At 39.2% G+C, this 12,753-nt stretch overlaps 1 protein-coding gene across 5 annotated transcripts in view; it reads left to right on the forward strand.

The window, feature by feature from the left end:
• The window catches only part of MYO1E (myosin IE), a 226,095-nt gene that overhangs the window by 182,971 nt on the left and 30,371 nt on the right, over window positions 1-12,753 (forward strand). For all 5 annotated transcript variants that reach the window (XR_001523440.2, XR_001523441.1, XM_015638490.2 and 2 more), the window contains 6 exons: window positions 667-761; window positions 7,140-7,227; window positions 8,930-9,019; window positions 9,824-9,955; window positions 11,221-11,355; window positions 12,481-12,613. Coding sequence is in view for 3 of the 5 variants with exons in the window: in XM_015638490.2 (XP_015493976.1) it covers window positions 667-761; window positions 7,140-7,227; window positions 8,930-9,019; window positions 9,824-9,955; window positions 11,221-11,355; window positions 12,481-12,613 (673 nt within the window). In the remaining 2 variants the exon portion in view is untranslated. The remainder of the gene's footprint in view (window positions 1-666; window positions 762-7,139; window positions 7,228-8,929; window positions 9,020-9,823; window positions 9,956-11,220; window positions 11,356-12,480; window positions 12,614-12,753) is intronic.

Raw genomic sequence — 12,753 nt, forward strand, 5'->3', positions numbered from 1 at the left:
GATCAGCTCTAATCCATATTAGGTATCTCTCCTTGACATGCCCTGCTCCTGCAAAGGCAATTTTTTAAGTTGTCATATCCATAAAATGGCCATTAGTGGATTTGGAGACTGGGATTTCAGAACTCTCTTAACTGGAGAAGAACAATAAAAAAAGTGAGGTGCTAAAATTAGATGCCACTTCTGAAAATACAGCTTGAAGAGTGAGTCAGTACAAGAACATCAGGGACTCCTGCTTGAGTTGGGTGTGTCCACTTGGGGAAGCTGTTGGGTTTGGAGGGCCCAGTGGTTGAAAATGGGCCCCAAGGCACCAGGTTCTGAGTGCTGCTGGGGGAGAGCATTGTTAGCACATGACCACTGCTGGAATGGGCTTAAATTGGGTGAGTTTCCTTTGGACAAGTAATACATTTCCAGCAGAAGCCATTTTTAGAACAGGGTATTTCTAAGAGAAAATTATGGTTGAGAGGAAGTTCGCTAATGAAATCTAGGGAATTTGGTTTGTTTCTATTAAATGTACCAAAGAATTCTTGGGGAAAATTCACATTAAAGTACTATTCAGAATTATTTTTTCCATAATAGTAACTCTTCCAATTTAAATATAAATTTATTTTGTTCTTCCTGCATTTTTTAATGCTGTCTTGAAAAAATATTCTTTATTTCCCCTCCTAGGCACAGTATGAAAACCCACCACATATTTATGCTCTTGCAGACAGCATGTACAGAAACATGATTATTGACAGAGAAAATCAGTGTGTCATTATTAGGTAAGAAAAAGATCAGTAAAAATTGTTTTATCTTCTTATGGTATTTTAACTTGAAGAAGCAGAAAAGTTTATTATATCATTAAAAATCTTCTGTCTACATTCATGTTTTGGGATTTTTTTGGGGATAGTGAAGTGTTTTCTGACCCTCCTTTCTATTTTCCAGTAAAATCCTGATGATAGATTAACCACAAGAAATCTTACTCACACAGCCAGCTTCTTGTCCAAGACCAAAATTACAACAGCTTGAATAACTGCATGAGGGGGCTGGATTAACAGCTGTACAGCCAGATACTGTTAAATCCAGCAATCCCACGTGGACTGCATTTATCATGGTCTTTTGTTCCTTTTGGAATTTTACTTGGATTCACTCAGAGACAAAAGGCGAGAGATACTGGGAAATTAATTTTGTATTCGCTATTAATCTATTTTAATTATTAAGTGATGGAATTCTCTGTAGAATTATTACTCAACTTTTTTAATGACAGGCATTATTTAAGTGACAGCCAAAGTGAATTTTGGGACCAGAGTTACTCTTTGTTCTCATCTGTGGGTTTTATAGGTGGTGTGTGATAAAAGAAAATGTGTGGAGAAGAAGAACTGCAGGATGCTGCAGCTGGGACCCTCTGTCCCTTCTGATGGCCCTGGGGAGGTTCTGTGCAGAGCACCTGGAGCTTCTCAGGGCTGTGCAGGGATTTCACACCTGGGAAGGCAAAGCAGCTGGTAACAGTTTGCTGGGTCCAGGGGGGGCTCTCCCTGCTCCTGGGCTCCTGGGATGGGAAACAAAAAGCCCAGAGCTCTCCTGCCTGTCACTGGCATGGCTGAGTTCCCTGAGCTCAGTCTTTCTCTTTGGAAAACTGATTCCTCTTGCTGTGCTGAAGTTTACCAGGCACATGTAGTCAAATTGAGACCTGTTAGGAATGGGTAAAATTGGGATTTTGCTTTTGGCATAAAGTAACATCCCAGAGAGTGGGATGTTTCACACAAAGCTAAATTTACAGTGAAAATCTTTGAGCTGTTGTGGATTGTGAATAAACCCCTACTTTTTGATCCTGTGCTATGCCCCACAGTGCAAGGCATGCAGAGAGTCACACTGTGAGAGAGCTGAGATGCAGATCTGAGATACAAACTTAGAGTTTTAATTTTACGTGAGAATTCTTGTTCTTGAGCGCTGGCTGATGTATTTGAATGTGCATTTTGCATGTGCAGAGTGAAACTTCTCCAGTGTTAATTGAAATCTACTTCAAAACTGAATCAAATCCAGCAGGTGTTAATTGAAATCTACTGCAAAACTGAAACAAAAAGGATCATATTTGCAAGAGACATTTCAGAGACTTTTTTTTCTTCAGACACATGTATTTTTCCTTTGATATTTTTATTACAAATGCTGTAGAAGCTGTGGATTAGATTCACAAGTAGTTTTCATGATGGTTTTTGATTTTTTTAGGACACTTAAATTTTTTTTTTGTAATAAATCAAGTAACTCAGCTGCTCACTAAATTGATATTGTTTGGTTGTTGTTTTAATATTTTGGATGACATTTGATTTCAACTTTCAGATACATTTTGTATTTTCTGATTTAATGTCATCACTATTTCCAGCAGCCAGGGCTGGCTTTAGAAAAAAATTTCTTGAAGTTTGGAGTTTGCTTGCTTTGTTTTGTTGTGTGGACCAGAAGGTGCTGAAATTGCTGCAGTGGCAGCTTCCAGGATGCTGCAGCTCTTGAGTGAAATGAATGTTCTGAGTCTGCTACCACTCCACCAGTTTCACATAATAGCTGCCAGGGGCTTTACCATTTCTGTCCCTAAACTGGTGAATCTCAAAAACTGAGACACAGCTCTGTCTGTTGTCAATGTCACAGAAGTGGCTGAGCATAAGCAGTTCCAAATGAAGCTTTGTGTTCAGTGAAACAGAGTTTTTGCTGGAAAAATTTGTCCTGTGGAAGATGAGTGGTGATAATATGGTTATAGTGAGGTGCTTCTGGCATCTCTGCTTCTTGTCTGAATTTGGAATGACTCCACTGAAAATCCCTGGCAGAACAGAAGGAGCAGAACCAGCTACTACTCAGGTTTTTCCTTTATTTTCAAAGTAGCAGATTTCATGTAATGAAAGGTTTACAAAGAAAAGGTAAGAAATAAGGTGTAGACGGGCCCTATTCACAGCCAGCTCACAAAGGCTGTGTCTGGCTCCTGTTGCATGTGGAGCCTCAGGAATGGAGCCAGAAGGATGGTGGGGAAGGGGCAGCTGCACACTCGCTGTGTCCTCCCACAGTGTGCTTTGGGCACCTGTGGCACCTACCTCCAAACCTGGGAGGGGACATGCACATGCATTCTGCAGACTACATGTGTGCTTCAGGCAGGTGAAGGAAGGTCCCTAATGTAGGCAAAACACCTTTTACCTGGACATTAATTCCTAATGCATTTAGACATTGATAGAAAAAGCTCATCCTCTTCAAAAGTCAGTGAATGAACTGGGAAAGCAGATCCAAAAGAAAATTCTCTGAAAGGCTGGATAGGTGGCAACCAAAAATAATCTCTTTTCATATGATAATACTAATTTTAAGAGAAAAACTGTTACTAAACAACCCTTCCAGGGCCAGGGAAGGCTTTTTCATTAGCTGAATAATTCCAGCATATTTGCATATGCGTTACAGAGATTACATGTGCACATGTCTAATCATAGCTGAGCTGCTTTGCATGGCTGCTGCAGAGTAAATAAACAATGAGGTTATTCGTGGGCTGAGTCCAGGAGCAGGGTGTGCTTAGGTGGGAAGAGGGAGCAGTGCCCCCAGGTCTTCCCTGGCCCTGTGTGCATGGGCAGGAGTGCAGAGGAAGTTCACTCACAAGGGTAACAAGGCTACACTGGACTTAATTTCTCATTCAGTTTGTTTTACTGAGGCATGATACTTAATTTAGACCTTTCTTGAACTAAGCTTGTTGGTGGCAATTAAAACAGGCTGTTGGCATTTCTCCCCCGTTTGACATGGCAGCCCTTCCAAACTATCAACAAGGAGTTGTCCAGTCAAGATTTTAATTATGAAGAATTATCTCTTGTGGCTTTTAATTCCTTTTGGGCTATTACTGTCCTTTAATTGAGAGAGTGGAGGTTATGATTAGTATTTTTCTATTGCGTAGCAATAAATGCATTTCTTCAGAGTGTTGTTAAGATTTTACCTTTCTATAAAGCTGAGGACTTAATTTTCACTTTGATTCTGTGATCCCTGCCAGGAGATGTTGCCATTGCTTTAAAGCAGTTTTTCTTATTTGTAGTTTTAGTTTACATTTGCCATTTGTGTGGTGACGTTTGAGTCCAGGAAAGAAGTGTATGATGACTGCATATCTGAAAAGACAATACATCTTGTATATTACAAACAGGTGTTAATGAAAAGGTCATTTACCACCCTAACTTCTTTGAGTGAACAACTCATGTCTATCTTAAAACTATTAAGTTCAAAATTCATTATGAGATTTCTAGTCAGCTTCTGTATCTCATCTTTCTGGAAGACTCAAATGATTGATCATTCTAAAGTGTCTGGAGGGAACCTGACAGGAAATATGGCTGAATTTTAATGAAGAAGTGATAGAAACATTAGGGCAACCCTGTAAGAAAGGTTACAGATCTGATTCAGAGGAGAAAAATATTTCACTGAAATCATGCTGCTGAGGTTTCTCTGAATGTAATTGCAGAAAGTAAATTTTCTGTGTAAACAAACTAAAAAACTTACCCAAACACATCAGAGTGTTTTACATATACAGTGTTCTCTACCGGCAGATCCAAGAGTTCTTTATAAATATTTGCTATTCAAATTTCTACATTGTCCTGGTGATGTAGATAAGCATCACTTGTATTGTTCTACAGCCATGGATACCATATTAAATGTCAGTCAGAAAATTAATTTTAGAGAGAAGGATGATGCTGTATATCAGATCTTGCTTCTCTAATTACTGATTGTTTCCTCTGGGAAGGAAGCAAGGAGCAAAAACATTTCCTTCTGTCTTTGTAGTCTTACTCTAATTTCAGTTAAGTATTAATAGACCTTGTGGAAGAAAATGTAATTTTTCTGAAGTGGTGAATAATGCTTGAAGAAATAATACATCTTTCAAAGTATTATAATTTTAGTTAGTGATTGAGACTGTGTGCTACTCTTATTTTTAGCAAGAAAAGTCTGAGAAAATTGTTGATACCACAATCCACTTTAAGCCATTTTAAGAATTTTTTCAAGCTCTAAAAACCTCCATACTTCCACTTTAAGCTACAAAGTTAGATGATTCTTACATCTTCTTAAAATAGTTTTAATAGCAGTGGAGCAATAAGATTTATATGAAGCAGCTGCATGAGAACCATTTGGCAGGAATGCCACGTTTTCCCTGTTCCATTTGAATACCTGAGCTTTACTGGGGGCAGGATACCATCCCATCAGATAAAGCTACTTTGGTTCATAAATAATGCATCTTCTTGTTTTATTCTGGCTTAATTGGAGCAATTTGCTGGTCTTTGATCAATAAAAACCTAAAACTGAAAAACAGTGTATGTGTGCATAAATCTAAAGCTAAGTCTGGAAGGCAATCTTTTAGGCAAATTAATTTGCTAGAAAGTATCACTTATATTGAAGCAGAGGCTAACAATAAAACAGAGCTTTATTACTCTAGGTCAGTTCTATGGCAGACACTATGGAGTAAGAAAACAAGCCACACTTAATTTGAGCAAGGAGAAGGATAGTGGATGCACTGAAGAAAATCTTACAGAAATGTGTTGTATTTTTACTGTCTGATAAATAATACCTGATCAGATTCATTCAGTGTTTGGCCCTGGATCCTCCCCTGTACTCAGTTGAAAACTGCAATGTGTAATCTCAGAGTATGATTCAGGTTCAGTTGGTTGGTCTGGTTTTACAACAGGAAGAACAAACTTACTGCCAGCAGATTTTGAAGAAATGTTATTTTAATTATTGAACTATTCATGATTTGAACTTTTAAAAGCATCTTGCCATTCATCAAACTCTCCCTGTGAATGTAGTAGATATGCATAATGCAGGCTTTCTTGATTGTTGGGAAAAGGTGACTCAGAATAATAATAATAAACATGGTCTGTGCTCCACAGATGGATTCTCAGTAAGTACTTTTTCACCCATTCAAAATTTCAGTTTGATCTGTAAAACTGTAGTCAGGAGAAGACAAAAGCAAGAAAACATGTCTGGGAAAATAATTTAAAAGAGCCTTTTGGTGTTTCTGTATTGTTTGGAAGCTGTAAAGATGTAAAACTACATTTGCAGCTTGGCATTTTGGGGAGTTTTTCCAGAATGAAACCTTTAAAAATGTGTCTATTAGTCATGCTGATAAGGAGCTCTGAGTTGTTCGTTCTCAGTGAGTCCCTTTCCTGTACAGGACATGCTGATGTTTCTTTGGCAGATGTAGCTAAAATTTGTGCAGGAAAAGATGTGCATTTGATCCATATCCAGGAACAAGTGGGCGCAGGATAGAAGAGTCAACAGCAGTCACTGAAATTATTCTGGAGTTTAAAGATAGTTTTTGCTTTTGTGAAAATGTGTTCTATTTTAGCTCTTTTTGTGACATTGAACCAACATCTGTGTGTTGTTCTTTTTGTGTTGGTGCAGTTGTCCAGGTCATGGGAAATGCATTAAGAGCTGACTTGCACCAAGGTTTCTGGAGTCTGGAGGAATCCCATTGAAATGAAGGGAAGAAGCTTTAAGGGATGAAGTGAAGGGAGGTTGAATTGTCAGCCATGCCAGTCTTTCCCCTCTTGGGAAACTTACTGATTGCAAGAAGGCAAAGCTGCTGATGTTGTAAACACCATTCACCATTGCAGTGAAATATTATAAAGGAAGGAAGGAATTGTGAGAGCTAGTATGGGATATTAAGACTTCTTGTACCCTGTGTCAAGAGGCATAGGAACAGGAAGGTAGTTCTTCCGTCATTCAGGATGTGATTAATAATGCCTCATTATTTTATTCAGGAACACCTAAAACAAAAAACTACTAAAATGAAGTAGGTATCTGGTATGGCATGCACAGCTCAGGTTTTCAAATTAGTTTTTGTGTCAGTACCTGAAATCCCCCTTAATGTAGATGGGAACTGAGTCTTGAACACACAAATTCTCTTTTGAGCATCTTGGTTTAGGTAGATGTTTCTCAGTGTACATACTTTTCTGACCTTGGCATCTCACAGAGGTTCTGGTGTCTGTGCAAGGTGGTGTAGTCAGAGTTCTGTACTCAAAAACATCCCAGTCCAATGCTACCACACTGTATCACACTCTGTATTACCAGGTTACTCAGTCTGAATGTGGTGTATGTAACTAGAAATTACCCCACTGCAGAGTTAGTTAAAAACTAATGTGTACATTTTTGTGTTTCTTTTTCTATAGTGGGGAAAGTGGTGCTGGAAAGACTGTAGCTGCTAAATATATCATGAGTTATATCTCCAAAATTTCAGGAGGTGGTCCTAAAGTACAGGTGAGTTGATGCACAGTAATACTGAAGCATAAGCTTGGGGTTAGAACCCACTTGAGAGGTGGAATGAGAGTGGCTGTTGGGGCAGACACTGGCAGATAAGAGGCTCTTTTGACCTTGGTATCTTGGGGGTGAGCAGCCAGAATCACATGGGCCCCAAAGCAGAGCACCCTGGGCTGGGCAGCTTTGCTCACCTGCAGGATGCTGCATGCCAGGGACAGCCCCAGGGCCACAATCAGCTCTGCCCCAGGGCCACAATCAGCTCTGCCCCAGGGCCACAATCAGCTCTGCCCCAGGGCCACAATCAGCTCTGCCCCTGGTGCTGTAGCCCTTATGCTGAATTGCATCTGCCAGATGGGTGGTTTTTGTCTTGGTTTTTTGTTGGGTTTTTCTTTTTACTTAAGCTGTAAAAGGTACTTTAATTGTTCTGAACCACATTAAGAACAACAATCAATCCTTTTAGTAGATGTGTGGTTTTTTCTTCCTGTGTTGGCATTTTATTGAAAACTGACCTGGCTTTTTGGGTTTCTGTCGCTTCCTTTAAATTTCTAATTTGTGTGCATGCATCAAAGAGGCACAGCAAAAGCATCATCTTGTTTTATGAGGTTACCTAGGCAAAATTAGGATGTGTAAAAGCTGCCTGACAGAACAAATAGTTGCTTTTGTTAATAATTATGCTGGTGATGTCTGTTCTACTGAAGGACTAAGGCTAATTAAGTGAAATAGCCGTGAAAATTCCCTTAATGACATTACAGAGTCAGTCCTTCACTGACAGGCACTGGTAGGTAGTGGCTGCTTTTACCAGTCCATTCCTGTTGAGTGCTTACTGTAATTTTTACTTTATTGCAGTCTCTGATGTTGAGTGTGTTCTTTCTGGGTAGTTTTGTGCAACAGTGACACAGGGACCATTGCAGAGAATAACTCAGGAACCAAAGTGACTGATCCAGAGAGAAACTGCTTTGTGTTATTTTTGCAATAAATATAACAATACTTTAGAAGTAAATATCTTGTTTTGTTTAGAAGATTCCAGCTTTTTGTACAAAATTAATGAATACTCTTAGTAATTACAGAGTTAGAGTTGATGAGGTTGGTAGGTTGCCTTGAGCATTTATTTTGAAATAAAATTCCATCTTCTTTTCACAACCCAGCATGCATTTGATTTCTTCCAAAGCTGATGTCTTCTCCTTGTTTTGAGCTCCCAGGAGTAGATAAAGAGACAGTAGATATTGCTTTGCATTCTAAGACAACTGGATAGCATTATCAGCGATCCCAAAACAGATTGCTGAAGCACTTGCAGATTCCTAAATTTCCTCCTATTCTGACTTCATTGGTTGTGGTTCCAGATCCCCCAAAAATTTAAATGGTCATGTGTGAGCATGATTTAAAATGAAGATGATGGAAAAACCAGATGAATTTTCATCAGCTGTGTTGCTTGGCAGAACAATGCTCAGAAGAACCAGTTTCAGCCTCAGACACTTTGTTTAATTCTTCAGGATTTTCCTCAAAAATAGGAACTAAAAGCTCTGGAAGAAAAATTGTTGGATTCTGTTCCTTATATGATCAAGAGAATTTTTTACAGATGCAGGATTTCTTGCCTTTTTAATATATAATTTATATGTCATGGGGAGTTTTTTTAGAAAATCTGTGGCAACTCTAAAAATGTCTATTTCTGAATCTGCATTTCTTTTGTTTCCTAAAATTTTAGCATGTTAAAGATATTATTCTACAATCCAACCCTTTACTAGAGGCCTTTGGGAATGCAAAAACTGTACGGAACAACAACTCCAGCAGATTTGTAAGTCCCTCTACCTTCAAGATGACTTTACTCTTCCACCTTCTGTGCTGTTACAGAGACAGTATTCAGGGGTATAATATAAATTTACTGCAGGTGAGGTAAATCTGAATAAGATGTAAAGTGTGTTTTAAACAAAGGTAGATGTTAGAGGCTTCTGTTTCATTCTGTACAGGTTGTGCATTTCTTTCTCTGTATGTACTGAGTACAGCTTTTGAAGTAGCAAGGCTGCAGTCTTTACCAATATTATACTGGCAGTAGGCAGGAATTACCTTCAGTCTGTCATTCCAGAAGGGTCAATCTCATAAAATGACTGCTCACCATAAAATGATTGCACACCATAGGTTCCATTTTAAAAAGCAACACATAGGCTTTAAAAATTTGAGATGTGTTCCTTGGCTAGCATAAGTGTTAATGCAGTTAATGTCTCTCTGAAAGCAAGAGATCATGGCTTTGCTTTGCTTCCAGGCAGAGCAGTTTGGTGGTGTTGGTTGTAAATCTGCTGAGCTGACTTGCTGTGTGAGTTTCCTTTATACTAAGCAAGAGTCTCAGCAGTGAAGAGAAGCCACTGATCTCCTCTCTGTGTTTGCATTAACATGGGATGTGCTGATGTCAAGCTGTATAAATGCTGAAAAGATATGGTTCAGAAATCTAAGCTTAGGTTGTACCTTGAGGTATCCATAAACATGAAATATCTTTGTAACATTGCTTGGAATAATAAATAATAATAATAAATAATAAATAATAAATGCACAATTTTGAATTTGCATTTCCTAATCATTTAACAGCTTGAATTATTTATTGCAGGGGAAATACTTTGAAATACAATTTAGCCCAGGTGGAGAACCAGATGGAGGGAAAATATCCAACTTCCTACTGGAAAAATCTCGAGTTGTAATGAGGAATCCTGGAGAGAGGAGTTTTCACATTTTTTACCAGGTCAGAAGTGTTTAAGTCCTTTTTGAGTTATGTAAAGTATCTAGGACTCGTTTCTCCTTTTGACTGAGAAGTTGTTCCCGAAGCAGTGAGATTTGAATGTACACTGCAAAGGTAACCTGCTCTCTGCTGGGAAGCTCAGCAGCATGGTGAGACACCATCTGCCATAGACCTGCCTGGCTGCCTTTCAGCTCCAGAACAGAGTACTGCAGTATTTCAAAGCCTGGCTTGGAAATTCATTGTGAGCTCCCATATGGAAAAGTCTAGGAGAATATAATAGAAAATGAGAACTTTTCAGCAGATTTCTTTTTAAACTGGCCCATATATATAGAGAGAGAGCCAGTTTATATGTATTGGCCTGTACTTCCTGTGAAAGAGAAATTTGATTCTCAGTTTATTTTTCTGAGATATTTGTGATGATACTCTTTGTTGAACTATCCAAGTATTCCCATTTTTTGTGTTTGAAAATGCTTTGCTGGCCCTCACTGGTCTTAGATGTGCATGGTCCTTACCTGCTGGAGTGCTGCTGACCGAGCTCTACAAAACTTGGGCCAAGACAGAGCTTTGTAAGTGACCACAGCCAGTTTCACATATAGTTGAAATGCCATTGCCAGGAGGGAAAGCTGCACTGGCACTGGAATTGCTCCAGGAGCTGTGTGTTCTCCTTTTCTGAGGTGTATGTACAATTTGGCCTGTCCTGCTGCTTTTCCTGTGGCCTGGAGAGGTTTTTTGACACAAGGGTTAAGAGACAGTGGGATTTGAGAGTTCTGTTTTGAAGTTTGTTCCTCCCTGGTGCAACCCTGTCTGTGCATGACTGCATGGCCTTTGCACAGGTCTGAGTAGCATTAAAGGGTGCTTGTCCTCACTGTGAGAGCCACAGCTGATGCTTTCTGAACGTGCTGTCAACTCTGCCTGCCTTGCAGTAGGTGTGGAAAACACTGCTCCTGAGGATTTAGGGAATACACTGTAGATTGGAAAACCCACTTTGCCTTTTCTTAATGAGTTAAAGATAATGGAAGGCATTCAAGGCAATCACATTTTTAGCTATTTATTAGTTGTGAAGTTAGAACTAAACCATTTGTGGGAATGGGATTGAGAGCCTGGTCCTTTGGATTAAGCAATTACCAGAAGGTAGGAAGGATACATCCCTGGCACAGCACCAGCCATATCTCTCCCAGTAGTTTCAGGCTCAGTCACCTGTTTCTGACCAACTGGTCTCTGCTGGAGATTGTTGGGTGACACCTAATTTGGGGGTTTTTATTCTGCAGCTAATTGAAGGGGCCTCCTCAGAACAAAAAAGCAGCCTTGGCATTACCAGTATGGACTACTATTACTATCTGAGTCTCTCTGGGTCCTACAAAGTCGATGACATCAATGACAAATCAGATTTTCAAGAAACACTGGTGAGTTCTTAACCATATGATTTACTTAGTGGTGGATGTATGCTCATTTCACCATTCATTTTTAGCAGACATTGATCTATTAATGTGGGAATGAAAAATTAATGTAAATATAACTTATTCTAGATGTATTTTGCCCTGAGGAGGAATATGTTAACCCTGAAGACAGGTTTTGCAGAAAGGTGTTGTAATTTTCAGTTTGTTCTTTTTTGGAAGGGTGCAAATTTAATGAAATTTAGCTTGTACAGATAATCTGTAGTATGAAAAACGTGAAAATGCAAACACAGCGAGGAGCTTGTATTAGAAGAAAATTATAAAAGGAGTGCCCTGCTTTAGCTGAATTCCCAGTGCTGGCTGACCTTCCATGCTAATTTAAAACAGTACAGCTGAAAAGCTGGAGAAAGGGAGTGTGAAAGCACAGATCAGTGATCTTTATCCAGTGCTGCTGCCAGTTCATTGTGTGACCTGCCAACTGCTGGTGTCTGTTCTTGGGAATTTACTGTTTAAAGTAGGTGTATTAACACATCTATGTATGTAGCACATACAAAGGCCTAAAAAAATAATTGTTATTGTTGTATTGGACCTTATTTGGTATTTTAGAAAGAGTTTGTTGAGAAGACATTCTGTAAGTTTTCATGTACTCTGAACTCCAAAAGCCAGGGATGCTGGGGATTTTCTAGTAAGTGGCTGAAATTCACAGCCTAAGCCAGACACTGGGCTGCTTTTTAGAGTCATTCAGTACAGCTTCACAATTCTTAGTCTTGGTGGGTAAACTGAGTGTGTAGAAGGAATAAAATCATTGTCTCTGTTTCATTGTTTCCCAGTTTGCAATGAAGCTATATATTTTTAGTGTGACACCTAAAAGCAGGTGTTTATTTTTTTCCAGAACTTACTTTGTTAATACATCTTCTAAAAGGTGTGGATGCTTCTGTATTTAATTTGAAAAAATACAGAAATGCTGAAGTAGGACATCCCGTACCCTTTGAAACTTCATTGCAGCTTTAATGAAATTTGGTTGCCTTAGGAATCTGAACTGCTTTGAATAACTCTACTTTTTAACACCAAAATTTTAAAATAACTAAGACAAGGATCTTTGACTGATGCAAATTTATTTGTTTTTCTTCCCAGCACGCAATGAGTGTGATTGGGATCTTTGCAGAGGAGCAGGCATTGGTACTGCAGATAGTGGCAGGAATATTGCATTTGGGAAACATCAGCTTCAAAGAAGTTGGCAACTATGCAGGAGTGGAGAGCGAGGAGTGTAAGTACCTCTGGAAACTGTTACAGGAGCAGCAGTGGGCTGCAGCACAGATGGCAGAAGGTGAATTGCAATTTAGAGCTGCTTATCCAAACAGAGCATCATTTCTTAGAGTGTGAGGCTGCCAAAACCAGGTGCTGGGG

Source organism: Parus major, chromosome 10 (genome assembly GCF_001522545.3).
Source record: "Parus major isolate Abel chromosome 10, Parus_major1.1, whole genome shotgun sequence".
Taxonomy (NCBI): Eukaryota; Metazoa; Chordata; class Aves; order Passeriformes; family Paridae; genus Parus; species Parus major.